Consider the following 27,227-nt stretch of genomic DNA (forward strand, 5'->3'; position numbering starts at 1 on the left):
TGCTGGTACCTGCTAATGCCTTTGTTTTCTTTGGAGAGATACAAATCGAGACTTTCAAACCCTAGACAAAGTTATGCTGCTGTGTGTGTGCACTTTTTTCTTTCCTCACATATTCCTAAGTAGATGATGTAGACCCAGAAGGAACTCAAGGCATATTATGCTGTTATTACTAGTATACACTTTGTACTGCACAATGACTGCTCAAGAACAAGTTTCATTAACTCCTCTTCTTATCTATAATGCATTAATTTCTAGCAAATCCAAGCCCTGGAAAGCTTCACTTCTTCTGGTGACTAAATGTTTCATGTTGATAATTGACTATCAGAAAATGGTCCACATCTTTCTCTAATATCTTCATCGCAATATTTATGTCAAACACTGTTTTTCAGTAAGGAACTCTGAGACACTGTTCTCTGTTTCCTGTTCATATTTGAATCTGAGGCTATACACTGATCACCTGTTGTTATTTCTTTTTATATGCTCCTATATGATGCCAGTTTTAATATCTCAATTGATGTGAATTTTAAAGGTAAAAGGTCTAAGAATACGGTTGCTGTAGGTAAAATCTATTCTGTTAATCCATTAACTAAATTTTGATGAAATCTCGGAGTTATGGAATAAAACATTGTCTCATTTCTTGCTTGTTGCTTAGGTGTTGGTGTTGGTGTTGGTGTTGGAGTTGCAGCTTTTTGTGGCGTTCTCATTGTATGTTTGTTCTGCTTTGTTATGAAAAGAAGGAAAAGAAAAGTTGAACAGTTGAAAAGCAATAAGAACCTCTTGTCGCCATCATTAAGCAATATTAATGGCGGTGTGACAACCTCTACAACTGCAAATAGTATGGCTCAAACTGCTCCTTCTTACCAAACCTCCAAGCTTGACTCTGCGCAGAAGAGTTTTTACTTTGGAGTTCAAGTTTTTAACTATGCTGAACTAGAAGAAGCTACCAAAAATTTTGACCCTTCCATGGAACTTGGTGATGGAGGCTTTGGAACTGTTTATTATGGTAACAAGAACATCATATCTCAAATACATACGCACATATATACACACATCACTTTCTCATATACAATTTAGGATTTGAGTCCTTTGAAGAGAATCTTGATCCTATGATTTAAGTAAAATTAACATTTTTGTCCTTATAATTTTGACTCAATTATAATTCAATTTCTAAACTTTAGCTTAATATAACTCAATTCTAATAGTTTTGACTCTATCGCTGAATTTTGACTCAATCTTTAATAGTTTATCTATTTAAAATATTAGTCTTTATATATATTTCATGACACAAGGACTAGAGTTTTAAGTGATTAAAATTATAAAGATTGAGTTACAATGAATTAAACTTTAAAGACCTAATTTTAACCGAGTCAAAACTATAAGGATTGAATTGCATCTAATTAAAGAGTCAAAACTATAAGGGCCAAAAGATTAAATTGTCCCTTATTGATGGCATGTCATTAAAGCTCTATTGTGATTTCTTGTCAGGAACCCTTAAAGACGGACGTGTGGTGGCAGTAAAACGCCATTATGAAAGCCATGCGAAACGTGTAGATCAGTACATGAATGAAGTCGAGATCCTAGCTCGCTTACGACATGACAACCTCGTAGCACTGTATGGATGTACCTCCAGACACAGTCGAGAACTCATCCTTGTCTATGAGTACATTTCTAATGGAACAGTCGCCGACCATCTCCATGGCAAACTATCTCGCTCATCTTTGCTTCCTTGGCCTATACGCATGAACATAGCAGTAGAAACAGCCGAAGCCTTAGCCTACCTTCACGAATCAGATGTCATACACCGAGACGTCAAAACCAACAACATTCTCCTAGACAACAATTTCCGAGTTAAGGTTGCTGATTTTGGTCTCTCACGTTTGTTTCCTAATCATGTCACACATGTTTCTACTGCTCCACAAGGCACACCTGGTTATGTCGATCCTGAGTATTATCAGTGCTATCAGTTAACTGATAAGAGTGATGTTTATAGTTTTGGGGTGGTATTAATCGAGCTCATATCATCCTTACAAGCTGTGGATGTAACTAGGAATCATCGTGACGTAAACTTAGCCAACATGGCTGTGGATAGGATTCAGAATAATGCAGTGGATGAGTTGGTTGATCCATATTTAGGGTTCAAAACGGACAATGCTGTGAGGAAGATGACTACCGGAGTAGCAGAATTAGCTTTCAGGTGTTTGCAGAAGGAGAGAGATATGAGACCTTCCATGAAAGAGGTGATTGAGGTCTTGAGAGAGATCCAAGGTAAGGAGTATAACGTGAAGGACAAGGAAGTGATGAAGATGATGGGTAAGGCAGAAGAAATGGTGCTTTTGAAAAATTGCAGTGCACCAGTTTCACCAAATTCGGTTTCTGATAAATGGGTTAGCTTCTCTTCTGCGTCTAACTCCTCACAGAATCTATCATCTCCTAATTATTCTGTTGGTAAGACTTAGAATTAGTAAGCTTCACAGTTCATATAATTTCAGAGACCCTTTTTGTTCTCATTCTTAGGACACTTACGCATGTTGTGGGATTAATAGGTGAGAGTGAAATTATTGTTGATTTGGGTCATTTAAAACACAAACACACACACACACACTGCCTTGTATATAGAAACCACGTTTTGATGGATTAGTGTTTCTTTTGGATTATAAATGTTTTGGCTTCCTGATATATGTATATATATAGATAGATAGATGGATGGATGGATAGATAGATATAGTCGGCACTTGAATGATTGGATTGAAAAGGAACCGACTTGATTGGTGTGGCAGTCAGTAGTGAGGTGCCCTCATGTTTTTCTTTTCAGTATTCAAGATCAGAATCTGAGCCTGGGAAAAGTGCTCAGTATAAAGCTCATATAGTAAAAAACTAATTAATTAATTTGAGTATATTACAACTGTTAGTTAAATTAATTAATATGATTTTTTTTTCTAAAATATCTTAACCATACTCATTAATCTTCTCTCTGTTTCTCCTACTTGATCATTGTTGAAAAAATATTAATAGGATTATTTAAGAAAAAATTGATAAACATATAAAATAAGTCTTACATATAGGACCAACATCAACTCTCCACTTAGATTTCACATTTAGAACCGGAGAAGTATTATTTTTAGTTTAATTTTCACTTGCCATCTTTTTTTCCCCTCTATTTCTGTTATGGGCGCATTGTGTTCAATTACTTCAAACAACGTAAATAACACAAATCTAGTTATGCTGCTTAGATTTGATATGATTCGGAATTTAATTCTCTCCCCCTCTCTCTGAGTTGAATTTTGATTTTGATAATTTAAAAAGGAGATAAACATAATATGTATCAGCTTTTTAAATGATGATCACTTCAGTTTTATGTTATCTTTCTCTTTCAAAATTAAGTAATGTGGACAATGTTCTGAAAACGGGACAGTTCACCAAGCAAATGTTACCAATATTCACGACCTTCCTATGCAACAAGGTAGGGATAACCAAAGGTCCTTAACTAAATCGATGGGAAAATCTAGCTAAAGAATTTGCATGAATTTGCCTTCCTGAGTACAAAATCAATCGTGACTGGTTAAAGCAATTTAAAATATATTAAAATGTATTAGGCATCAATTGGTTCAATTACGCAACTTTCTGAGAAGTTAATTTTACAGGGACTACTGACATTTCCTGGAAAGTTGATTTCTGAGGAAGTTAATATATGAGTTACTTGATTGATTTTCGTATTTCTTGAAAAGTTATAATTATTTCTTAAGAGAAATTGTTTTGTTTGTAAGATAAAATACTAGGCAAGTAGAAGTTGTTAGAGTTCTATTTAAAAAATTACTTCCATAATTGTGAGGAAGTTGAATCTTTTAACGAACCAAGGAAAATGTATTTCACTCCTTGGAATTAAAAGTTTGAATTCCCCTCCCAATTTGACCTCTGACCAAGCGGGGCCTTAGAAGCAACACCATCAATTTTCCAATTCTATCAGTCATTTATGTCACAAGATAACACTACCTCCGATCTTAATTATAAGACATTGTTTTTAAATTAACGTCTTAAAAATGTTGTGAAATTATCCATATATTATTTTTTATTCTAATTATAAGACCTCATTTATAAATTACAAACGAGATCTTATAATTAGGACAAAAAATAACATGGATAATTTCACATTTTTAAGACGTCGATTCAAATTTTACTTCCTTTCATTTTCAAATGCTGGCTGCCTAAATGAAAATTTCATATAGTCAAACTTTTTTTTAAAGGAATTTCCCATTATTATATGCACATAATTTAATATAAATTTAATATTTAGCTGTGATTGGCTCCTTTTAGTTTAGGACGAATCACAGCCCAACCTTTTGTAAGAGGCTTATTTATTCTTATGCCACTTAGATTTGGGAAAGGGGGGGGGGGAGACGTTAGCATGTTATATAGTTCATAATTTTAAAAAGATCTTAACTCTAAGAGATCGAAGTACAAATGATAGCTTAAGAGATTTGATTGTAATTCTTTCTTTAGAGTGCCTGTTTGGGGTGCCTTGAACACCATTTTTCCATTATACGAGTCAAATTGTTAGAAAAGTTTTGCCACTTGAAACATGGAAGTGATTCTTACAAGTGATTAGCCAAATCAATATTGCACCATTGCTCATTAACATTTTTGCAGGCAACATTATCTGTTGATTAAAGAGGTGGATAGGCGCATGATACGTGCAGGTAAGCTTCAATCACTGAATTGCCTTTAATATAGAGGAACGCATTTTAAGAATGAGACAGAGAACTCAAACAATTACCAAAACACAATGATATATCTCAATGGCTTGCATTTTGGATCAATTACAGAATAATTAGCATATTATTTTCAATCATTCTAACGCCCATAACATTCATTAAAATAATACATATTGTACAACTAAAAGAGAAGGGAAAAGAAAAAGTAACAGATTTGAAGATGAAATATGAGTCTTGTACATATTTTTTTTATTATTATTTGTGAATGCGTTATGCATGAGTATCAAAGATCTAATTTAGTGTCAATGAGATGATACCTCCCAGATTAGTTGCTGTGGGTGATGTTTGAGTAAGATACTACCACACTAATCCCTTTCTTCTCCTAAACCTATCAATAAGGTCAGTGCTCATCCTAGACTTTTCAGGTTTGTTCGAATTTCTAGACTTCTCAAGGCGACTATCTAAACTGTTTCTAGAAGCTTCTGGAAGCACTGCACCCAATACAGATGCAGCATCAGAAGTTCCACTCTCAGATTCTTCTTTCGTAGCTTTGCCTTGGTTATCAGTCTCTACAGAATCACCCTTGCTAGTTCCATTAGCTGTAATTGCTTTAGCCTTGGCTTTAGATTTGGCAATTGTCTGTACAAATTTCTTTAGATGTTTAATGAATTCAGGGTACAGCTCAAGATTACAATGGCCACCACCTCTTACCCATAAAGGTTCATACTTTACCTTGCAAAGCTCCCAAAGCTTCTTTCCATGGGACCAATGCACAACTTCATCTGCTGTCCCCTGTGCATTGAGCAACACGTCACTTAAGAAGGCCAAAAGAAAAAGAACACCAGAACACACACATGTTGAGAGAAAAGTCACTTACATGTATGACCAAAACAGGACAGTTCGCCAAGCATATTTTATCAATATTCTGGTGGGTAAAGATAAGAAAAGAAACCGCATGAGTCACCCGTGTCAGGAAGGGAACAGATTAATTCAAATAAAAAATAAAGCTCTACCTTGTAAATATCAAACCAGTATGTCCGTTTTACAGGATACAGCACTCTCATCCCCGACAAAATTGGACTGTGCAACACGACGCCTCTCAATTCTGGTACTCGAGAAGCAAGATCAAGCGTCGGACCACTACCAACAGATTGACCATATAATATTAGTTGATCATCTTTCACCCCATATTGCTCTTTTAGGCATTTATATGCAGCATCAATATCTGCATATGTATTAGATTCAGTTGGCTGTTTCAACAGAGGAAAAAGCGGCATCCGTTAAGTTACAGGCAAGAATGTAGCTCCAGATCCATTTACAAAAACACACTAATAGCACAGACAGTGTTGGTAGTCCATCGTACAAATGAATAAATGTCCTTAAAAACCCAGATTTCCCATAAAATTATTTAAACACGTCAATTTTGCCTTCATTTTAGCTTCAGTTCAACGTGAAGCTCTAACTACTGAAACCGTAATGCAAATTCATGAATGAAAGTCAAACAATACAAAATCCTATCACAATTATCCAGTGATCATGGAAAAACAACCTCCCAGAACAGTAAAACCGATTAAAACAAGTGGGCGTCCTATTTCCCAGACTAGACTCACTCATAGACAGAACAATTTAACCTAAGAGGAAGAAAACAACATAACTTCAAAAGGAACTTTAGCAAGATTTGAGTAAAATAATCCACGGCAATGTGATGGCGGCGGTCTCTATTGCTTAAAGCCAGCCTACCAACAGAGGGGATAAATCTGAGATGAGTCACAGATGGCAACGGCAGTGGCTCTCTACTGCAGCTGGATCAATGACTAGTCATTTGGTCAATTGTTTTGTGTAACTCTACAGGTAAGGTTTAATAAACACTTCCAGAAAAATTGTGTGATTGCCAAAGTCAAAATTAATTCTCACTCTATCATCCTGAATCCTCAAAAAACGCTTAAAGCTATCAGTAATCATGCTGTGATAAGGTTGCCCTTCCCTTACCATTCAAGTGAAACATGGAAACTTGAACAAAACCATGATAGAAAGTTTGCCGCCAATTTGAGTGTTATTAGCTGACTGGGCATACTCTCATATACAGATCAAGGTTTTATTTAGAATGTAAGAGGGAATAGGAAAAAAATAAAAAGAAAAAAGGAACAGTACCAAAAGAAAAGAGACCGTGTCAGAAAGGGATAATCATCAAATGAAACTCAACCTCGGCTTTCTAAGAAAGTCCTATAGAAATCCTCAAAGGTGGGTTCATATGTTTTTGGCAGCAGTTATTCTTTCTACATAATGGGCCAGTGATGTAGTAGAGGTCAAGCACCGGATATCAAATGTTAGAATGAAAAACAATTAAGAAAAGAAATGGAAAATGGGCAGACACTGAAAACCAGATATTCACAAGCTTGTCACCGAGCTAGTATATAATACTCCTCCGGTCCTTATTATAAGACCCCATTTGACTTTTTATTTGGTCCTAATTATAAGACCCCAATCCATTTTGTCTCTTATATTTATGCATTTTTTTCCAAGATAATCCTTCTAATAATGATAGTTTTAGCCAATATACTTAATTAGCAAGGATATTTTAGGAATGACAACACTTATTTATTATAAATAACCAACTTAACTTACTTTCTTAATCTCCTCAAATAAGTCAATTGGGTCTTATAATTAGGACCGGAGGAGTAATAATTATTTTTAAAAAAAAAAGTCTTATCCCACTAATAAGATCGGCTACATAGATCACACATTGTCATTTTGCTCTATTAGTGACCAATTATCTAGATATGTCATTTACCAATAGGTTTGTTCAATAACTTCGTATGCGAGTATATAATAATCCATATAAAAGACAAACCTTAGAACACCCTAGTTTCTGTGGGGCATGAGATGCCATGCTAATATTTGAAAGTAAATCCAAATAAAAACCCTACTTGATTAGGAGAAAATCAATTAAACCAAGATATTAGTACAAAGGACTAAATTAGAAACATCAAACCAAAACCAAAATGCATAAGGACTTGCTTTTTCAGTGAAGATGCAATGAGAAAGAAAAGATGAAAGAAAAGAAATCATAATCAAACATATGATAACAAACTATCTTAATAAGTTAAGATGCTAAAAGATACAGCTAACAATCAAAGAGCTCTGATCCCTAGGGATCAGGGCATGCCAGCTATCCACTTTTGTATTTGTCATCTGCTGAAGCTCTCTCCTTAGGTGACACTCTCTCAATGAAGAGCTAGCCATGATTATCAATCTTCAACAATCCACTTTGCATTGAGCAGTCTCTCAAATATGCTATTCAGTAATAGGACTGCAGTATATTGACACTCAAAGGAGAGCCAATCATTGTTCTCTTCCACCCTCCAATTCTTTCCAATATATGAAGCTGATGAAGGGTGGTGCTATAGCAGAAGGAGAAGAGTGCAAAAGAAGACTCTTAGTTCTTCAATTCTAGCCATGGTTTGAGAATGGAACGTGCACATAAGAGACGGGGGGCTAAAAATACAGAGATGAAGCCAGCTTTCTAGTCATGGATTAAAATACATGTATCTCCTCTTTGTTGGCTAGGCTGGGTTGCAAGGATTGCCAATTCAATCGTCTATTAATAAGATGTTTATGTCCTTTCATTTCTTTCCCTCTGTTTTCAGGCTACTGAAAGTGTGCTTTGGGTTGGGTTAATAATACCGTTCTTCAATGTGGTCCCTAGGACCAAGAGATTCTCTCCCACTTGTATGTCTTAATAAATTAATTATATATTCGGCAAGGAGAAATGCAGAAGGATATTTCCACCATTATGAATATAATGACATGAAGACTACCCGTTGCTCTGTAAAGAAGTGAAAAGGGATTCAAAAGTTAGGCCACTAACCTTTCCTGTTGACCTTCCATAGCCGGAGTAATCATAACTGCAGAAAAGAACAATATAAAGGAGAGTCATTAACATAATCCCACAAAACAGGAAAACATAGTGCCAGAAAAGGCCATTTCAGAAAACATAGAAATATTTAAAATACAACACTTGGAAATGAATAAATCATTCTCATACATATTTTAAGATGTATAAGTATAGAATACCAAGAAAGAATTTCATTTTTAATAGTCCATTTAAAGAAAATCAAGATAAATACAGTTTTGAGGCAGCATTACAGCAGATTTCCAGACAAAGGGAGTCAAGTGCAACACTCTTAAGGTGGGCAATAAAACGATGAAATTCAAAGTGGGTCTTCATTTAAAGAATACTAAGAAAGAATTTCATTGTTAATAGTCCATTTAGCTTCTCCGAATTCGTAGCCTTGCTGGACAACAGTGATACTGAACTGGGGTAGGGCAGGTCACTTCAAAATCGGTGGTATGTTAGATCCAAAAAAGCTTGAATAATGTACAGGAATGGTAATGAGTAGACAAGTGCAAAGAAAGGGTCTTTGAATCAATATATAGCATGAAATAAGAACATGACACACATTATCAAATGAAATGGGGAAGAAGAAGAAGAAGACACACAATCAAACTCTAACGACAAGGACTGGCTGCCTATTCATAGGCTGCCTATTCATAGGCACCAGAGGGAGTAACACAAGTCTAGGCCCAATATGTGATCATATGAAAAAGCCAAAACACAAAAGAACTTTAGATCAAAAACCATAGTTAAGGAATCCATTCGTACGACCTATAAAAATGGCATTATGCATCATTACCGTTTTCCAGATACGTAACCTTCCTATTCTTGGAGGTACTTCTTTGATCAGCAGAGCGTTTAAAGACCCCAAGAAAAACACGAGAATTGCAATATAAACACGGGGAGTAATCAATTCGAGCTGAATTAAAGGACAAAACAAAATGTTGCATATGCCCATTTCCCCCCCGGGGGGGGGGGGGTAATCTTTAATACATTGATTAAAAAGGAAACTAAATAATACACTAATAGGAAAGGAAATCAATCATTGAACAAATAGGAGGCGTTCGCTTTTTATGAGTATTACTAACCGATCTATGCAACTCCCAGAAATATACATGCATCCAAGAACATATCCAAACAATATTTTTTGATTTTCTGATAGCACATATCCAAACAATATTAAGCTAAACACATAGTTATCCATCTATAGTCAGCTCAATTCAACAACAGATAACAGCAAAGAAGAAAGACCATATCATACCCCATGACATTGAGGCGAAGTTTATTGCTCAATTCGACGAAGAGCTCAAACATCTGACCCAAATCAGCAGCATTCCCATGTGAGTAGAGCATAGTACTTGTCGCTTTGTGATGCTTAACATATACCGCTGCGATGTCGTTGCCTCGCCGAGTCCGAAGTTTAAGAACATCAACGTTTTCCTTCATGGGAACCTCGGGAATAGAAAATCGACCATGGGACAATTTGTCGGAGATCAAAGTGTAGGAAGGTGGGTTTGGGGGAAAGAAGGCAAATTTGGCCGCGATTGAAGAAGTAACTCCGCCCATATCTTCTTCTCATCCAAAGGTCCAGGATTCATAAAGGCAGGCCCTTTTGTGCTCTTTCAGTAGCAGAAGATGAACAGATCGGTATGAATCAGTAGAAGGCGGCGCGTGGGTATTGCTAAGAAGATGGGTGTCAAGCGCATCAATCAACTTTTTAAACGTTGGAGGCCCTGATTTCAATTGTTAGATAGTGAGTGAGACTGATCACCGCGCAGTCGTCGTCCAGTGACAGTGATGTGGCGCGGTTATGGGACAATGGGCTAGTTATGTCAAGATGATATGTTTAAATTTGGGGTAACAGGAATTAGGGAAGAGGGAAATAAAATATTCTGAAATTTGTTAAATAACAAATAAAAATAATTATAAAAATGTCTTGTTATTTAATTTTTAAGTATAATCAATTATTATTAAAATATAGTAAATAAGATTAATTTGAAATTTTAAAATTTAAGAGCCATTTTTTTATATTCTTCCTAGGATTTATGGTACTAAATGGGAAAATCTCCAACTTAGAATTTCAAAATCTTAAATTAATCTTTGTTTCTTATACTACCTTCAGTCCCAATTATAAGATCTCGTTTGTAACAAACGAGATCTTATAATTAGAACCAAAGATAATACTTATTTACAATACTTTAAAAGCAAATGATAACATATTTGTATAGAAATTCTTAATTTAGGATGTTGAAATTCAGGTAATAATTTTTTGGGATTTTCCTTACTAAATACTCCCTTCCACTGCTATTTATGAGCTTTAATTTTTTGAATAGATTTAATAATTCTTTTCATGAGCTACACTTTAAGAACATCTAAATATTTAGTGTTTTTTATTTTTATCCTTAATTAATTATATGTTTCTGTCCTATTTTTCATCCATCTCTCTACCACTCATAATTTCCATAAATAAAAGTGTTTTAAGAGAATATGTTATAATTTTTTACATATTTAGTTATTTGAAACTTTTAAAAAGAATCAGAGGGGGAGTACATAATTAAATGGGAGAATTTGGATTAAATAGTATATAAGGAAATTAATGTAAATTTAAAACGTCCTTATAACTAAAAAATTAAAATTTACAATTCAAATTTTTATATTTATAACTTAAAAGTTGTCATGCCCAGAACAAAAGCTCAAAAGTTCTCATTTTTATTTATCTTTTTATAACTTTCTATGTCATTCTATCGAATCAAATTCATGGGAGAATGAAAGACCACTAGGATCCATGGAATTAGTTGAATGTTAATGAAATCTCATGAAATCAGCTAATGTGTCCGTAGTTCTGATGAAACCATATTGCCCTTTATTTGAAATATAACAAAACAATTGCTTGACCTCGTAGTTGTTATTTATTATAATCAAAACCATACACATATGAAAATACATCCATTTAACTCTGCAAATTGAATGAAAACTATTGCAAACAAGGGGGAAAAGGCAGGAGATGCAGATAACGGAAAGCAGAAGAAGGAGAATAGCTACAGAAAAAAAGACATTGGGACTAGAGAGAGAAAAGGTCATCAAATCACCCCTCTATCCCTCACTTATGGAGTTTTATGGCTTTGTTTGTGTTAATAATGGAAAGAATTTTATGTTAATAAATTGCCACAACTACTTTTTTGATCTTTCAAACTTTGCAAGAATATTATTCTTTTCAGTCTGGTCCTTCAATTTCTATCAGGCAAATGATAAAAAAAAATTAAAAAAAAGAGCTCGAAATTGTAAAATCCTAATTCTGAAAACTAAGAATTGAAAATGATAGGAAGGGAAATAAACCCTAATTAGAATTTTGAAATTCAAGTGAAATGATAAAAATGCCTCTTTATTTTTTTTAATTTAAAAACTTCAACCCTTCACTAGAGGTTGCCACCGACAACTAGACATCAACGCCACGCCAGCCACCTACGTGGTGGCTACCAATAGGGATTTTTTTCTCTAGCAATGGCTTTTTTTTTGGTTATTTTCTTTTATGTATCAAGAAAAAGCACCCTGTTAATCTAAAGTTTAAACTTGTTTTTTTTTTCAATCAAGACTTGTTATTTCTAGATACATTGTTGTCATTTTTAATTAATTCACATGCTATTTTATATTATGTATCAGAAAAAAATGTCTTGTTGATCTCAAGTTTAGACTTATCATTTTATAATCAAGATTTGTTATTGCCAAATAAATTGTTATCATTTTTAATTAATTCACATGCTATTTTACGTTATGTATCAGGAAAAAAACACCTTCTTAATTTCAAGTTTAAACTTATCATTTCTCAATTAAGATTTGTCATTCCTAGATAAATTGTCATCATTTTTAGTTAATTTATATGTTATTTCACGTTATGTATCAAGAAAAAAGCCTTATTAATATCAAATTTATACTTGTTATTTCTTAATCAAAACTTGTTATTGTCAGATAAATTATCGTCATGAGCTAAAGCCACAGCAAAGAAGTTAACTTTTATATATATATATATATATATATATATTGGATATAAATTTCAAAATTCTAATTTAATTTTTTTTTTTTCCTGTCATTTTCAACCTTCAGCTTTTGGAATTGGGATTTCACAAGTTCAGGTTTCTTTTTTTTTTTTTCCCGTCAGTTTTCCTTTCTTATTCTACTCCTCATTTATTGTTATATATACCCCGCACATCCTAAGCACTCATTGTAGACAGCTATTTGGACAATTTTCTAGCATTATTTGGACTCAGGCCCAAAAAAAATTATATGGACCGTTATTTCTACATTATAAAACTGAAATGTCAAACAGCTTGGTCTGAGTCTTTTTGTATGAAATTATTATGAACTATTTTTCTAAAAATTGCTTTTCACTGAAATTGTACATATAAAAAGGTATTTTTGAAAAGGATCAAGCTGGAAATATATATATATATATATATATATATGAACTTCTACTAAATGTGCGTCTGACACCATAAATAAACTACAGGTGCAAAAACATACATGAAGATTTCATAAAGTTGCAAAAATATCACAACTGTTAACTATTGTAACGTTGACCATTTCTATGACATGAATACTGATGTGGCTTAGAGGATCTAACCAAAAAAGGTACATGTGCAAATATACCTATAAAGTTTTTTCAAAAGTACACTTAACATCGTAAACAAACCTTGAGTGCTAAAATGCCTTTGATAATTCCGGAAAAAAACATTAAGATGCTACAATCATTTATAATTTACAAGACAGAATTTCTCTCATATATTTATTTTATAAAATCAATTTTTCACCACTAGTCCAGACATGATAGGCTAATAAAATTGAACATGTCACCCTGCTCATCAAGCTTCCCAGAATTTCACAACTTGAAATTTTCAAGCCCTTATGTTTCAAACCTAGCCCTGCGACTGTGAGACATATATCTTCCAGCAGCTAATTAGTTGAGTTTCATTACTCTCAAGTCTCAAATCCCTTTTCTTCACCAAATGAATCCTTCTGATCTTCCCCAATATAGATTATTGAAGTTAGATTAGCCAATAATTTGCTTATATATGTATGACTTTTAGTTTTATTCATTTCTTCCGTGCATATTTGATAAACAATTATATTATTAAGCGAGGCTTTTTAATTAATAATTTATTTGAATATTTAATTATTTACAAAGCACAATGATGCCATACAATCATATAACCGATTTCACCTAATGAGATAAGACTTGTTATGGTGGTCAATATTTATATTTGTTAGAAGGTCCTGCATATTAACGGTTGCTATTGGTCCCAAGTTTGGACTCTTTAGAGGCTGCGTGTTTAGTAAAATTGAAATACCCGCAAATGTCATCACTTGTCTCTCTGACTCTGTCCAGCTTCTCGAATTGAACCTCATTTATGAGACGACTTTGACATTACCGGTTCTCCAGAATTCTTATGCGCGAAAATATAGCTAGGCTAATTAAATTGAACTTCTCACTTTGCTCTGGCTTCCCAGAAATTCCCAGCTTCAAATTTTGAAGGCCTTGTTTTCCAAATCTCTGACGATGTGAGTGAGGCATATCTTTAATTTGGTGCACACATATATCTTCCAACAGTTCAGTTTCATTCATTGCTCTCAAACCCCTTTTCTCTTCTTCCAATCACGAAATGAATCCTTCTGATCTTCCCCAATGTTCCGTCTTCTTCTTCCTTCTGCTCCTACTTTTCGTTATCACAGTTCATGCCGATGATAGATTCACAAACTGCAGTAGCCACTTCAACTGTGGAATCGTCAACAACGTTGGGTATCCATTCTGGGGAGATAACAGGGCAGAATACTGTGGTCAGCCTGATTTCCATCTCGCTTGCCAACACAATACTCCAAAGTTGATCGTCAAATCTGTAACTTACAGGATTCTGAGTTTCGACCTCAATGATAAGAGACTCACAGTGGCCAGGGATGACTATTGGACAACTATATGTCCAACTCAACACATAAACACAAGCTTCGATTCCACCATGTTCAAGCTTTCTGATGGGTTTCGACAATTCGTCTTGCTTTATGATTGCAGCGACAGTTTTGATGCAATGAGTGACTCTATCAATTCATCAAGCACAGAGTGCTCCACTATTGACGGCTCGACGGAAGAAGTCTACTATGCGATCCTATCTTACAGTATTGATTTCACAAGATTTTGTGAGGTGGTTGTTGTTCCTATAACGAATGCCTTCGTTGATTTGGTACTTTACCATCGAAAGAAAATCGAAGAAGCAATAAAAGAAGGTTTTGGATTAAGTTGGAGCGTAAATAATGAAGAGTGCAACAAGTGTGTTAATTCTGGTGGGCAGTGCGGGCATAGTGATCAGAAGTTCACTTGTTTCTGCAGCAACGGAAGTCAAGGAACTGCGTCGTGTTCTTCATCATCATCAGGTGTGCACGTCGACTGATTAATGATTCATTTGATTCTAAAAGACTTTAGTTTACTTTAGTTTTTAAATTTATAATTATTTACTCAAAATATTCTTATTAATTACACATATTAAAGGTATTCCAATAAGAGATAGTTTAAATACACATGACTAAATAGAGTAATTTAGGAAAAACAAAATACATTTGTTATAGTTAATTAATTTAACAAATTTTCTTAATATCTACAAATTAATTATCTAATTTTTATATTAAAAACCGGAGATAGTGTCTATTTGAACTACTATTATTAGGAATCAAAGGCCAGTTACCAGAGGGACCACCCAATATCTAGCTACTAATTAAGATGGGTTGATTCATCAGCGAGTTGGACTCATTCAACCTGTTAATTTAATAAGTTGGACTAATCCTTCACCGAATATTCTTTCCGGAATTTTTAAATTTTATTTGACTTTGACTCAGCTGACCCACCATCAATAAATATGACTTGCTTGTCATACCGTTTAACACTACTTCCCATATTCAATATAAAAATTAGATAATAAATTCGTAACTATGAAGAAAATTAATTTACTTATTTATAACAAATATGTACTGATTTATCTAAAACATCATTTTTAATCATATGTATTGTAACTATCTCTTGATGACTCTCTTATTATATGCAATCTATAAGAATGCTTGAGGGAAAAAAAAATATAAATTAGGAAGATAAAGTGAATTGAGGTCGTTTATTTAAAATTAAAATAAATCTCATATCCACCCCTTTTAATTAGAATTGGAAGTAGTAATATATTTTTCCTTAATTTTTTATGGGAATTCTTTATTTGAGATTTAATAGTTTCAACCTTCTCTTTGTGGCACTCTACCTATATCAAATTCGGCAATTATCTCTAACTAGAAGGGAAGCATAGTGATAAATCCAACTATAGTGTTTGTCTTTATAAATTTAGGATATGTCACTCCATTACTCTGTTGCATCCATTCAGACCCACAGCATAACGCAATCCTTAAACACAAACAAACCAATAATCATACAAATCAGAAACAATTACATCAAATCTCGGGAAGCATACTTAATGGGAGGGTATTAACTAGCCCGACAGATATTAGTCTCAAATCCAAAATAACTTAAGAAGACTTTGAGTTTATACCCCAAAAAAATAACCCTTAAAGGACTTAAACATACACTCCAACTTAGAATGAATTAATCATGCGTAATAGATTTGATTCACTCAAAAAATTCCTCCTGCAGAAACATCTCGAAATCGGATTAATATTATTGCAATTGTATCTGCCGGCGGTGGCGTTGGGATAGTGATAGTCTTGATCGCAATAATTGGTTGTCGTAGTGGATGTTTTAAATTAGGACAAAAGATTTCCAAGGAAAGAACATACGACGATCATCACCATGTTGAGACATTCGTGGAAACTTATGGCACTTTGGCACCCAGAAAATATACTTACTCGGAAGTGAGAAGAATTACAAAGTCATTCAAAACAAAAATTGGCCAGGGTGGTTATGGAACTGTGTACAAAGCCACTATGCCCGATGGTCGTCTTGTGGCAGTAAAAGTTCTCAGTGAGACCAAGGGCAATGGAGAAGAATTCATAAACGAAGTCGCAAGTATTAGCAGAACATCGCATGTAAATATAGTCACTTTGTTGGGATTCTGTTATGAGAAGAGCAAAAGAGCTTTGATCTATGAATTCATGCCCAATGGCTCATTAGAGAAGTTCATCTATAAAGGAGAATATTCCTTAAATCCAGTCTGTGATTTTGAATGGATGAGAATCTATCAAATTTCAATCGGTATTGCTCGAGGATTAGAGTACTTGCATCGAGGGTGTAACACAAGAATCCTACATCTTGATATCAAACCCCAAAATATCTTGTTAGATGAAGATTTTTGTCCAAAAATATCCGATTTTGGGCTCGCCAAGATATGTTACAAAAAGGAGAGTATTGTATCAATATCTGGCATGAGGGGAACTGCAGGATACATTGCACCAGAAGTCTTCAGTCGCACATATGGTGGAGTTTCATACAAATCTGATGTCTATAGTTATGGCATGTTAATCCTTGAAATGATCGGAGGAAGAAAGAATTTTGAGAGTGGAGGGTCACATGCTAATACTAGTGATGATATGTACTTTCCCAATTGGATTTATAAAGAATTTGAGCAATCCAATGTTGTTGCAACAAATGTGTCCATCACAGAAGAGGAAAAAGAAGTGGTAAGAAAGCTAAGTTTGGTTGGTTTATGGTGTATTCAGACAGATCCAGCAATGCGGCCATCAATGAGTAAAGTGGTTGAGATGTTAGAAGGACCCAATGAATCAGTGTCACTCCCACCAAAACCTTCTCTCTCTTCTCCTCATCCAAGGACACTGGCCCTTCATGCTTCAGATGTCTCCTCCTGCACCGGGCTTGATGATTCCAATTCCACGCCTATTCCAATGGAAACAACTGCATGAAGCTTCAAAGGTGACATGTACGATGTTTAATTTTAGTTTGTTTTGCACTTGTAATTATGAGCAAGAAACAAAAAATCAGACCAAACCAACCAATTCAATCAAAAAATTAGTGAACCGAGCAATGATTTAGTTTATATTGGGGCATTGAACCAATCAAAAGTTAAACCGATATCAAATCAATCAAACTGGGGCTGAACTGGTGAAAAGTGAGGGGAACTGATAATGAACCATTATTTTGCTATTGGTCTTTTTTTTTATTATTCAGCTCTTAATATCTCAATTACTATAGATTTGAATTATTTTAATGATAATTTTGATATCAATGATTATTAATTTCAATTATTGATAAATCGTGAAGATCAACATTGTCAATATTGTTGTACTTTGTTATTATTATAATCAAACTATTATTATATTTTCTTGTATTTTGTTATTAGTAATGATTAATGTTATTGTATTTTGTTATTTTCAATTAAATTATATTATTTTAATATGATAAGTTTGACTCTGAGTTAACCTCGATCCGACTAATTGACCTTTAAACCACTACCTCGACTGATTTAGTATCCAGCCTAGTTTTTAGTTCCTTGATTATTAGTGTCTTACTCATGTTTTGGATCCTCCATTTGGTTTTTCTTCTCTAGGTCACTAAGGAAAAGAAGTATAACCCAGTCCTTAGTATAAGAATTAGATAACTAATTTATAAATATTAAAAACATTAATTTAGTTATTTGTTATAAATGGATATGGGTTTTTTTAAAATACCCTTACTAATCATATATATTGAAATTATCTATCCCTAATATATGCAATTATCATAGGAATTAGTTGGGAACAAAATAGATCGTGTTCTTATATTTAGAATTAAGTTGAGTCTCTAAGTATCTCTTATTATTAAGGATAGAAGTAGTATTATATTAAATTAAACTTCTATCTGGGTTGCATATATCTAGGACATCATTGTTGACATGTCGACTTAACGAACTTGTTGCTTTAGATCTTTTTTTTAAGTATAAAACTATCTGATGTTATGTACCACCAAAAATTATATTGTTGATAAGCTCAGATAAAATTAGGTTTCAAACCCTTAATCTTAAGAGACTCTGAATCTCTCTTCTACATACACAACTATGCTAATTTGCAAATTCTTTATTTAAGCCAAGCTAATCATTGTTGGTTCGCAAAGCAGCTTGCTTGATGTCGTTTTTCTTCTCAAATAATTGACTATAGAAAATAAAACAGTTATTGGCTTAGGTATCATTGAATTTAGTTCTCGCCGTCTCTGTTTAATTTTAGCAATTTCTTTATTTTATTATAATTTACACACTCATTATGTCTTTTATTTACACGCGAAGAGAATCTCTCTACTTCCCTTGCTATCCACTTCACTCTTCTTCTTTATTCTTACCACTAAATCAATTTTAAACGGAGGAGATTTAATACTCCTCCAGTTCTTAATATAGGATCTAATTGTTGAGTTGATTTTGATCCTAAATATAAGACCTAGTCTTCATATTTATCAATTTTTTTTTACATTATCCCTATGGATACTCCTTCAACCATAATCAAGTAGAAGAAAAAAAGAGGATATTAAGGAAGATGATTATGATGTTTTAGAAAAAAAAACATATTATATTTCTTATAATTAACTAACTTACCTAACTTCTTTAATCTAATCAAATTAGTTAAATAGGTCTTATATTAAGGACATCCTTAATATAAGACCTAGTTAACTAATTTGATTATATTAAGAAAATTAGATAAGTTAGTTAATTATAAGAAGTATGACATGTTTTTCCTAAAATACCATAATCATTTTTTCTTAATATCCTCCCTCCCTCACTTACTTGATTATGATTGAGAGAGTATCCATGGATATTTTAGAAAAAAATTGATTAAATATGAAAAATGGGTCTTATATTTAGGACTAAAATTAATTTAACAATTAGGTCCTATATTAAGGACCAGAGGAGTATATAACATTTTAATATAAAACTATAAAGATGTCAACTATTTAGATCAAATTTTAATAATCCAAATTTATTTATATACAATTTTTTTTGTTAATTAATATTAAAATAATATTATATACTATTAAATCCCAACCGTTTAAAATTGATCTAATAAGGAGAATAAGATAATAGAATGAAGTGGACGGTAAGAGAAGTGGATTCTCTTCCCTAAATTCACAACCTTAAATTTTAAAAAAAAAACATTAAAAGAAGTATTATATATGTGTCACTGTGCTATAACACTCGAATAAGTTTACATACCTTGTCCATGCTTTCATGTTAAAATCTTCATTTATCAACGTTGGCAAAAAAAAAAAAATCCTTCATTTATCAACAGAACCGTTCAAATAGTCAACTTGGATGACTTTTTTTAACAACAGTTATTCTGCCATGCCAAATAAAATTTTATTATTTTTTATTTTAATGTTTCGTGCCAATATATATATAAAAGCAACTGACCTAATTTTTTTTTCCATATATATATATAATTACATTTTGAGGTCATTGTTTGGCCTTTTAAAAGTAATTTTACAGAATTTAATTTAATTTTTTTAGTGCTCAGGGTTGCCAAACTGTCCATCTAATTCCGTGATGCGGTGGAAATGGAGCTGGAAAGAATAACGCAGATCCAAATACACGTGCACAATGACCTCATCAAAGCTCCTTTCCACCGATGTGCACTGTGCGCGTACAGTTTTTGTTTCTTTATTGCCCTTTTATGTGGTCCTAAGTCCTAACATGGTTGTTGATGCATAGCTTCCCTTTTTCTTTTACTTTTGTTTGTTATGTGAATGCGTATGGAGCTTTTGTCAATGGGCATTGGGCATAATCCCCCCCCCCCCACTTTAAGTCTGGTTTTATTATAAATCGAGCATACACTCGTTTTAGATACAGCATAACTTCAATTAATTGCCTTTTTGCAAATATCACATTTTGCTTACACACATTTTTAGAATCAAATACATTCTTTGCTCAATTAAATATGAAGATTAAGCCAGCACCTGTGTGGCGTAGTGACGTGATAGCCATCTGATGGTGGCCTTTAACAGGGTTTGATCCCTGTCTACAAGCTTTGTTTGCCTATTCATAAAAAAAAAAAAATTGAAGATTGAAGATTTCATGCAAGACTAAAAGTTAGGAGGGCATTTTTTACACTTTAACCACTAAAGTCTGTTTATGCTTTAATTAGATGGAATACAATATAACTTTGGAAAAATTGGGTTCCCCTTGAAATTTTTTTTTAATAAGAAATACCTGATAAAATTTTATACACAAAAAGTATCAATACGCTGCAAATTTTATACATATGGAGTAACAATGCTCTGATTTAGTTCCTTTTTACCAATAAAATTTTCAATGCAAGACCTTTTCCCAATTTTTCCTATAATTTTCATGTAAAGTAAAAAGAATTTTCCAAGTAGCAGCGTCCTTCCTCCAAAAATAAAGCTTAAACAAAATACTATTCCTCTGTCTCACAAGATGTTCAAGGTGATGACTAAGGGTTTCCAATTTCATTTTTAGTGGGCACATCATGCTCATTCTTGCGATCAAATCACTGAGTAGTGAGTATAACTACATTTCAGTAGTCTCTGCAGATCATTTAACACTTGCTTTTCACTTAAACTTCAAAAAACATATCGAAGCACTAACAAATAATCGGTTCCATTGAACTTCAATCATCACGTTTTAAGGATAGACGTCTAAGCATCATAAACTTCACCACCAAGATTTTTGAAAGGAACGGAGTAACATCAGCCCAAAGAATGCTAGAGCTTAAACAATATATTGAAGACGATATTACACCTCCAAACCCTGTCTTCCCACCATATGTCCACTACTAGACAAATAACATGAACTTTTTTATCCTTTACATGAAGAAGAACCACTTCTCAACAATCTAGGTAAAATAACCAATGAAGAAAAGTATGCTTACTTCAGTCAAGCACGAACCGTTATTGCAAAGCCATCACATGGTTTTACCTTCATCTTGCAAAGGGTCGCGAAGCGTCCCAAACATCCAATCCATCCATATCGTGAAATGACCGTAGTTATGCCGGTATGTGGTGTGGTGAATGGTGTGGTAGCCAGCCCCCATGACAGGCCACAAGTTGGCATGAATGCAATCATGAATATTTGCAGTCCAGATGCCTTCAATGAACATCAGCGCTAAATGTACGGTGAAATGTGTGGGGACAATAAACAGAGCAATGGAATGCGGTACTGCCTGAAGAATGCCATCAAGAGGGTGAAAGGCCAAACCTGAGATGTGGGAGGAAATAAGAAAGAAGGAACCGGGAAAAAGTCAGTCCAACCTTATATCAGAATGCTGATGTAAAATCATCAATGGTGGAGTTACAGTGATGACGCAACTTATGAAAGTTCGTGATAGAAAATTACACAATATGAATTATGAAATTGAATCTTGAAAAGTTGATTAAGCATTGCAGATGTAGCTTCTAAAAGAAAATGCAAGAAAACAGTTGAGGGACAGCGAATCTGGAAAATTACTTTTTGGCATCATCTAACAATAAACTTTCTTAATGAAGTTCAACATGAAGTCCTTTATGGATCACCAAACCAGGAAATTTATTAATTATAGGCTTCTTATGAAGACGAAAAGGAAGAAAATAATAAGTGAGTGAAAGTAAAGGTCTTGCAAGTGTGTGTAAAATGAATTCAATTCGATAAAGTAAACTACTGGATTACAGATTTTCTTCGTAACATTGCACGGATAAGTGATTCTTTGCTGCCTGATAGTGAATTACTATTCATTAGTCAATCTGTATGAAATAATACTATTTCAATTTTTATTTATACAACCTCCCCGACGCGATTAGCATTTATACCAAAGCCATATGAAATGGAATATAAATAGAAAAAGGCAACAATTGGTATGTCCTGCATATACATTCTTCCAATTCAGCGTTTTTTATTGTTTTGTCTTTTAGCAAATAGGTAGCAGATACAGATATATAATTATAAGTAAGAAATATATAAAATAAATATATATTTCAAAAAACTAGAAAGTTAAGAATTGTCTAAAACCTGTAAAAAAATTTGTCCCTGCTTATAAAAATCAAATATAACTTTTTAAAAAAAGAAATAAGATGGTAATTAGCTCAAGAGTCTGAAAAGAAATACACAAGAAAGACCTTTTAATAACATTTTGAAGTAAGGATAACAGTTGTGCATTTCTTCCAAGTAAATCAGTTGTTTTCTACATATTCCAGACAATATACAGTCATTTTTTTGAGTGAAAAAACAATATGCAGTCATTAAGGCCATATAGCAGAAGTTTGGAGCAATTTCTAGCTGAAGTAGCAGGTTCACTGTAAATTCTGTTTCTTCACTATTTCTGGAAAAAATGTGTGTGTGTGTGTGTGTGTGACTCATGATGGTTCAAGCTAACTCTTTTTACTTAAAAGCTAGACTAATCCTTGATTACTACAGTATTGACATTCCATCTTATTATCAAATTTCCATTTAGCATAACAATGGTGCAATAAAAATGATTATCTGCAGTGACTGCTTGGGAAAACACACAATAAACACACCTCAAGGTTATCACCCAAGATAGAAATGAAATTCCATTTGATATCTTATCCAACAACCATTCTTCTAATAGAAGCAATGAAAAAGGAAAGAAAAGATAATATTAACTTGACAAACTAAACATTTAGCTAAGCAAATCACATACTCACCGGCAAATGGGGACAACGTGTTCTGTTTGTTGTAGATGTGGTGAGTAGCGTGAAGGTATTTATAAAGAGGTTTTATGTCGTGCAACTCCCTGTGCATCCAATAAATGCCAAACTCCACTATAACTAGATAAATTGCTATATATACAAGGTAAGCAAGCCAACTGACATGACTTGCTCTTGGAAAACACTTAGTCCACCCATTTTCTGTTATGTACTCGGAAATAGTTGGAAGCAAACTGTACCAAGGCATTGCCTTCAATGCAACATATATTTGCAGGAGCATGGCTTTACGAGAGGGAATCGCGTCTACAATAGAAGATTTCAAAAGGTTGAACAAAAAAAATCAGGAATACCTCTATATGTCCCTTTAATACATAAGATATACAAAAACGCTTGCCAATATAATCTCAAGCCAGAGTTTCAATTAATTCAAATTTTATAGATGATGACTCAGCAACCTTCTAGGACCCATTAACATGAATAAAACCAACTCAGGTTTACTTAACAGAGGCTCAGAAACAGATTACTCCATTCTTTTACTAGAGTCCTGACAAAGCCAATGTGATTAAAGTTGCAGAACCAGAAACATAATTTACCAGATTATCTCCATTTTGTGGACGAGAAATTGTAACTTGAAGAAATCAGCCAAGTTATAGTGATTGAGAAAAAAAATTTAAGTCATGTTTCAACGAGTCATTGAATTGGAATGTAGGAAGTAGAATACTAACTTCGTACGGTCCATATGGCCAATAAACAATTGCTAGTTTCAGTAGTAAACACACTGAATAGGCACAGGATTCAATGAATGGAGATCTAGACAACAAATGCAAGGATAAACTGACAATTCCCATACACTAAACAGTGGCTTTGATCCCTCTTCTACGGTTTCAGACATTTACCACTAGATTACAAGTTAGATTCTCGATTCTCCGCAGCTAATAAATAAAATCACAGTCAAAATCAGATGCTGAATAAATACAAAAAGGGAAAAGAAGGAACAGTCCCAGTAACAGATTAGATTGCAATATCCCAAGGATTAAATCATTTCAAATCAGCAAGACCGATCACTCATATCTTATCGGAAATTAGAATTAAAAGAGTCGGAATTCAGATTCAATATAAGGAAATATCAATAGGGGGGAGAAAACCAAGTCTGAGATACGAAACTTGAATTGTACCAGTTTCATAGACTAGTAAAAATATAATTGAAAAGAAAGCATTACAAATTATATTGATGAATTCTACTTTTTTTTAAGAAAGAAACTCATAAATCAAGAATAAGAGAAGGCTCATGCTGAGAACTGAAATTAAACATCACGGAAAGAAGTTGAATCAAAGAAGCTTCAGATATAATACATCTGATCATAACTTCTCAAGAAAATAGCCTGCAATTTATTCAACTCAAGTTTCTCAGCCAAGAAAATTGTAAGAAACAAAAAAGAGGGAGGAAACAGGTTGTGGTCAAAGAAAAAAACGGAGAATACGCTCGTATTTGCGTACAGTAATTGAGCAAGCAGATACATCAGGCATCGGATTAAGAACAAGCAGCCAAAAGGTTAAGTGACCTGGAATATATAACACCTTCACAACTAAACTACAGAAAGAAGGGGAACAATTCTCATCATGCCATTGACCACCAGAAGAGGAAAAAGAAAAAAAGAAAAAGGAATCAACGATATTCACCTTTAGGGAGATAAACATTGCGCTTCCAGTAATAAATGTAGAAGCACCACAAGAAACCAGAAATGAGGTATAGGAGGGTTCCTCCAATGAAGTTGCGGAGCCATGTCTGGAAGAAGTGAGGGAGTGAGACCCACAAGCGGTCCGGCAAGAGGGACCCGAGCAGAATGCGGTTGTAGAAGGCGGCGTCCTCGACGAACAGATGGAGATACTCACTTGGGTCGTCCATTGGAGAGTCCACAGATGAAGCACAGATGTGCGAGAGACAGAGAAGAGAGAGAGAGAGAGAGAGAGAGAGAAATTCGGAAGAACGAGAAGCCGGCAAGAAAGAGAGAGCAAAAACCGTGAGAGAGAGAGAGAGTAGGAAATGGCATTGGCCAAACCCACACCATGTCCATACATATATATAAGCAATTAAGCATCCGCGGCTCAATTGATTAGGGAGTTAGTTTTGATAACTTGTTCATTTTACTTCCTCTTATCCGGTTATTCCTTTCATAACATTCACATTAATACATCTGTTTCTTTTTATTAAAAAAAAATTTCATCAATCCACTAAATCAAAAAGTTAATTAAAATTAATTTTTTTGGCCAAAAAATTAAAATTAAGTAAAGACAGTAGATATGTAAAAAAATAATAAGTTTTTTCTCAAAAATATTTGTATTTATAGGGGAAAAGATAATAAAAGAAAAATGAATGAATGAATGAATTGTGCTTCAAAAAATGAGATAATAAATATATCAATTATTAAAATAAGTAATTAATGGGATAAAATAGTAAACCAGCCAAAAAATTTTAAACAAAGTAGAGATGGTAGTTGTTTTTAATAAAAAGGGATGGAGAGAATATTAAATTGATAGGGTTCTTTTGAGGAAAAAAAAGTATATTTTCTATATATCTTTTACTTTTAATTAATATTAAAAGATTTTTTAAATCATGCAATTAGGTTGATTGGATCTTATAAGAAGGATTGGAGGTAATATCTTTTATATTTATTATTTTTTTAAAGTAATTTATTCAACTTATATACTTATACAGAATTTAATGTTATATTTTAGAGAGATTATGTCACATTTATTAAAATTAGGTAATTTTTTTAATTTTTTTAATTTATCCAAATTAACAAGATACCTCTTACATTAAGGATTTAAAGAGTATTAATAATTAATATTTATTATTCTAATTAAGAAATAACAAAATAGAAAATGATAAGATCTAATCCTAGCAGCCACTCATGGTTTGGTAGAATGATAATCATCAATTAAGCAGTTCATAAGGCCAAAAAAAAAAACGAGAGAGAGAGAGAGAGAGAGAGAGGAAAAGAGCATAATGACATTTGATTTGCTTGTGAAGAAATTATTAACACGTTGATAACCATTTTTCCATGAGTTCTATCATGTTGTGGTGATGAGAAGGGAAAACTTCTAAATAGATTAAACACATGTTTTGACTTTTGAGGCAAGTTAAAAAAAAATGCACAATTAAAGAATAACTGTTAATTTCACTAAAAAAAAGGATTATTAATTACCAATGCCTTATGACACATATTTAGATGTCAAAAATGTAGTATCTGAATGTGTTCCAAAACATCAAAATATCAATCGTTTTCTTATGCCATCTCCAGTACTAACTACTAACTACGAACTAGATCTTATATTTAGAGTCAGAAGTAGTAATATTTTTTTTTTTCTAAAACAATAATTGGAGGGGTTCACTTCTAATTTGATTGATTTTTTTTTTTAAAGAAAAAAAGGCTCCGTCGTTTAGATATCCCGAATACCATGAGAAATTGAAAGTGGTAAGGCTTATTCTTCCAATTATAATACTACTTCCCATCCTTAATATACACAGACTAATTAATTAATTTAAGTAAATTAAAATTTTTTATTAAACTAATTATTTGTAATAAATATATATATTATTTTCTCTAAAATACCCTTACTAATAATGTTTATTAGTTAGAATTATCATATGGTAAAACCTACAATGACTATTTAAAAAAAAAAACAGATAAATATGAGAGACAAAGTATATATAAAATCAAATTGAATGTTAAATTAACTCTTATATTAAGGATCAGAGGTATACATGAAAAATGTACCTAGTTAATATATGTGTGTATCAATTATCATGGTAGTAGAATTAGTGTTCTTTTATAACCAACAGAAAATTGGGTTTATTGAAAGAACCTAGTTTTTCACAACAAACCAAGTCTCAAATCTAACTTAAAAAGGTGCTCACATTTATTATTCCACAGTATTTTGAACAAGATTAAAGTTCTTTTATAACTTAATAATATTTTAAATTAAAAATGTATATATTGCCCAGTTATACATA

General features: G+C 33.2%; 4 protein-coding genes across 6 annotated transcripts; 2 read left to right on the top strand and 2 right to left on the bottom strand.

Annotated features, from left to right (window-relative positions):
• The first annotated feature begins 511 nt into the window (after positions 1-511).
• LOC114746590 (LEAF RUST 10 DISEASE-RESISTANCE LOCUS RECEPTOR-LIKE PROTEIN KINASE-like 1.4) lies at positions 512-2,658 on the top strand. Its single transcript, XM_028934816.1, has 3 exons — positions 512-559; positions 665-1,003; positions 1,486-2,658. Exons 2-3 carry the CDS (start codon positions 727-729, stop codon positions 2,454-2,456), a joined length of 1,248 nt encoding a protein of 415 aa, XP_028790649.1. The 5' UTR covers positions 512-559; positions 665-726; the 3' UTR covers positions 2,457-2,658.
• Positions 2,659-4,814: 2,156 nt separating this feature from the next.
• Positions 4,815-10,355, bottom strand: LOC114746585 (alpha/beta hydrolase domain-containing protein 17B-like). 2 transcript variants are annotated; one of them, XM_028934811.1, is made up of 6 exons: positions 9,866-10,355; positions 8,578-8,614; positions 5,723-5,959; positions 5,587-5,634; positions 5,442-5,501; positions 4,815-5,348 (listed from the first exon to the last, which is right to left on the bottom strand). In XM_028934811.1, exons 1-6 carry the CDS (start codon positions 10,168-10,170, stop codon positions 5,067-5,069), a joined length of 969 nt encoding a protein of 322 aa, XP_028790644.1. In that variant the 5' UTR covers positions 10,171-10,355; the 3' UTR covers positions 4,815-5,066. The 2 variants fall into 2 exon arrangements, with proteins under 2 accessions (XP_028790644.1, XP_028790643.1); XM_028934810.1 differs by having other exon boundaries at positions 4,815-5,501; positions 9,866-10,351.
• Positions 10,356-14,258: 3,903 nt separating this feature from the next.
• LOC114746586 (LEAF RUST 10 DISEASE-RESISTANCE LOCUS RECEPTOR-LIKE PROTEIN KINASE-like 2.7) lies at positions 14,259-17,500 on the top strand. Its single transcript, XM_028934812.1, has 2 exons — positions 14,259-15,021; positions 16,274-17,500. Exons 1-2 carry the CDS (start codon positions 14,259-14,261, stop codon positions 17,494-17,496), a joined length of 1,986 nt encoding a protein of 661 aa, XP_028790645.1. The 3' UTR covers positions 17,497-17,500.
• On the bottom strand, positions 14,293-25,224 carry LOC114746591 (delta(7)-sterol-C5(6)-desaturase-like). 2 transcript variants are annotated; one of them, XR_003740292.1, is made up of 4 exons: positions 24,893-25,224; positions 23,210-23,515; positions 21,302-21,767; positions 14,293-14,303 (listed from the first exon to the last, which is right to left on the bottom strand). XR_003740292.1 is itself a non-coding variant. In XM_028934817.1 (3 exons), the coding sequence occupies exons 1-3, from the start codon at positions 25,116-25,118 to the stop codon at positions 21,475-21,477; spliced, it is 825 nt and encodes a 274-aa protein (XP_028790650.1). In that variant the 5' UTR covers positions 25,119-25,224; the 3' UTR covers positions 21,150-21,474. The 2 variants fall into 2 exon arrangements, 1 of the variants encoding a protein (XP_028790650.1); XM_028934817.1 differs by lacking the exon at positions 14,293-14,303 and having other exon boundaries at positions 21,150-21,767.
• Between the last annotated feature and the right edge of the window lie 2,003 nt (positions 25,225-27,227).

This window comes from Neltuma alba, unplaced genomic scaffold, assembly GCF_004799145.2.
Source record: "Neltuma alba isolate B1F8T4 unplaced genomic scaffold, ASM479914v2 tig00005070_pilon, whole genome shotgun sequence".
NCBI lineage: Eukaryota > Viridiplantae > Streptophyta > Magnoliopsida > Fabales > Fabaceae > Neltuma > Neltuma alba.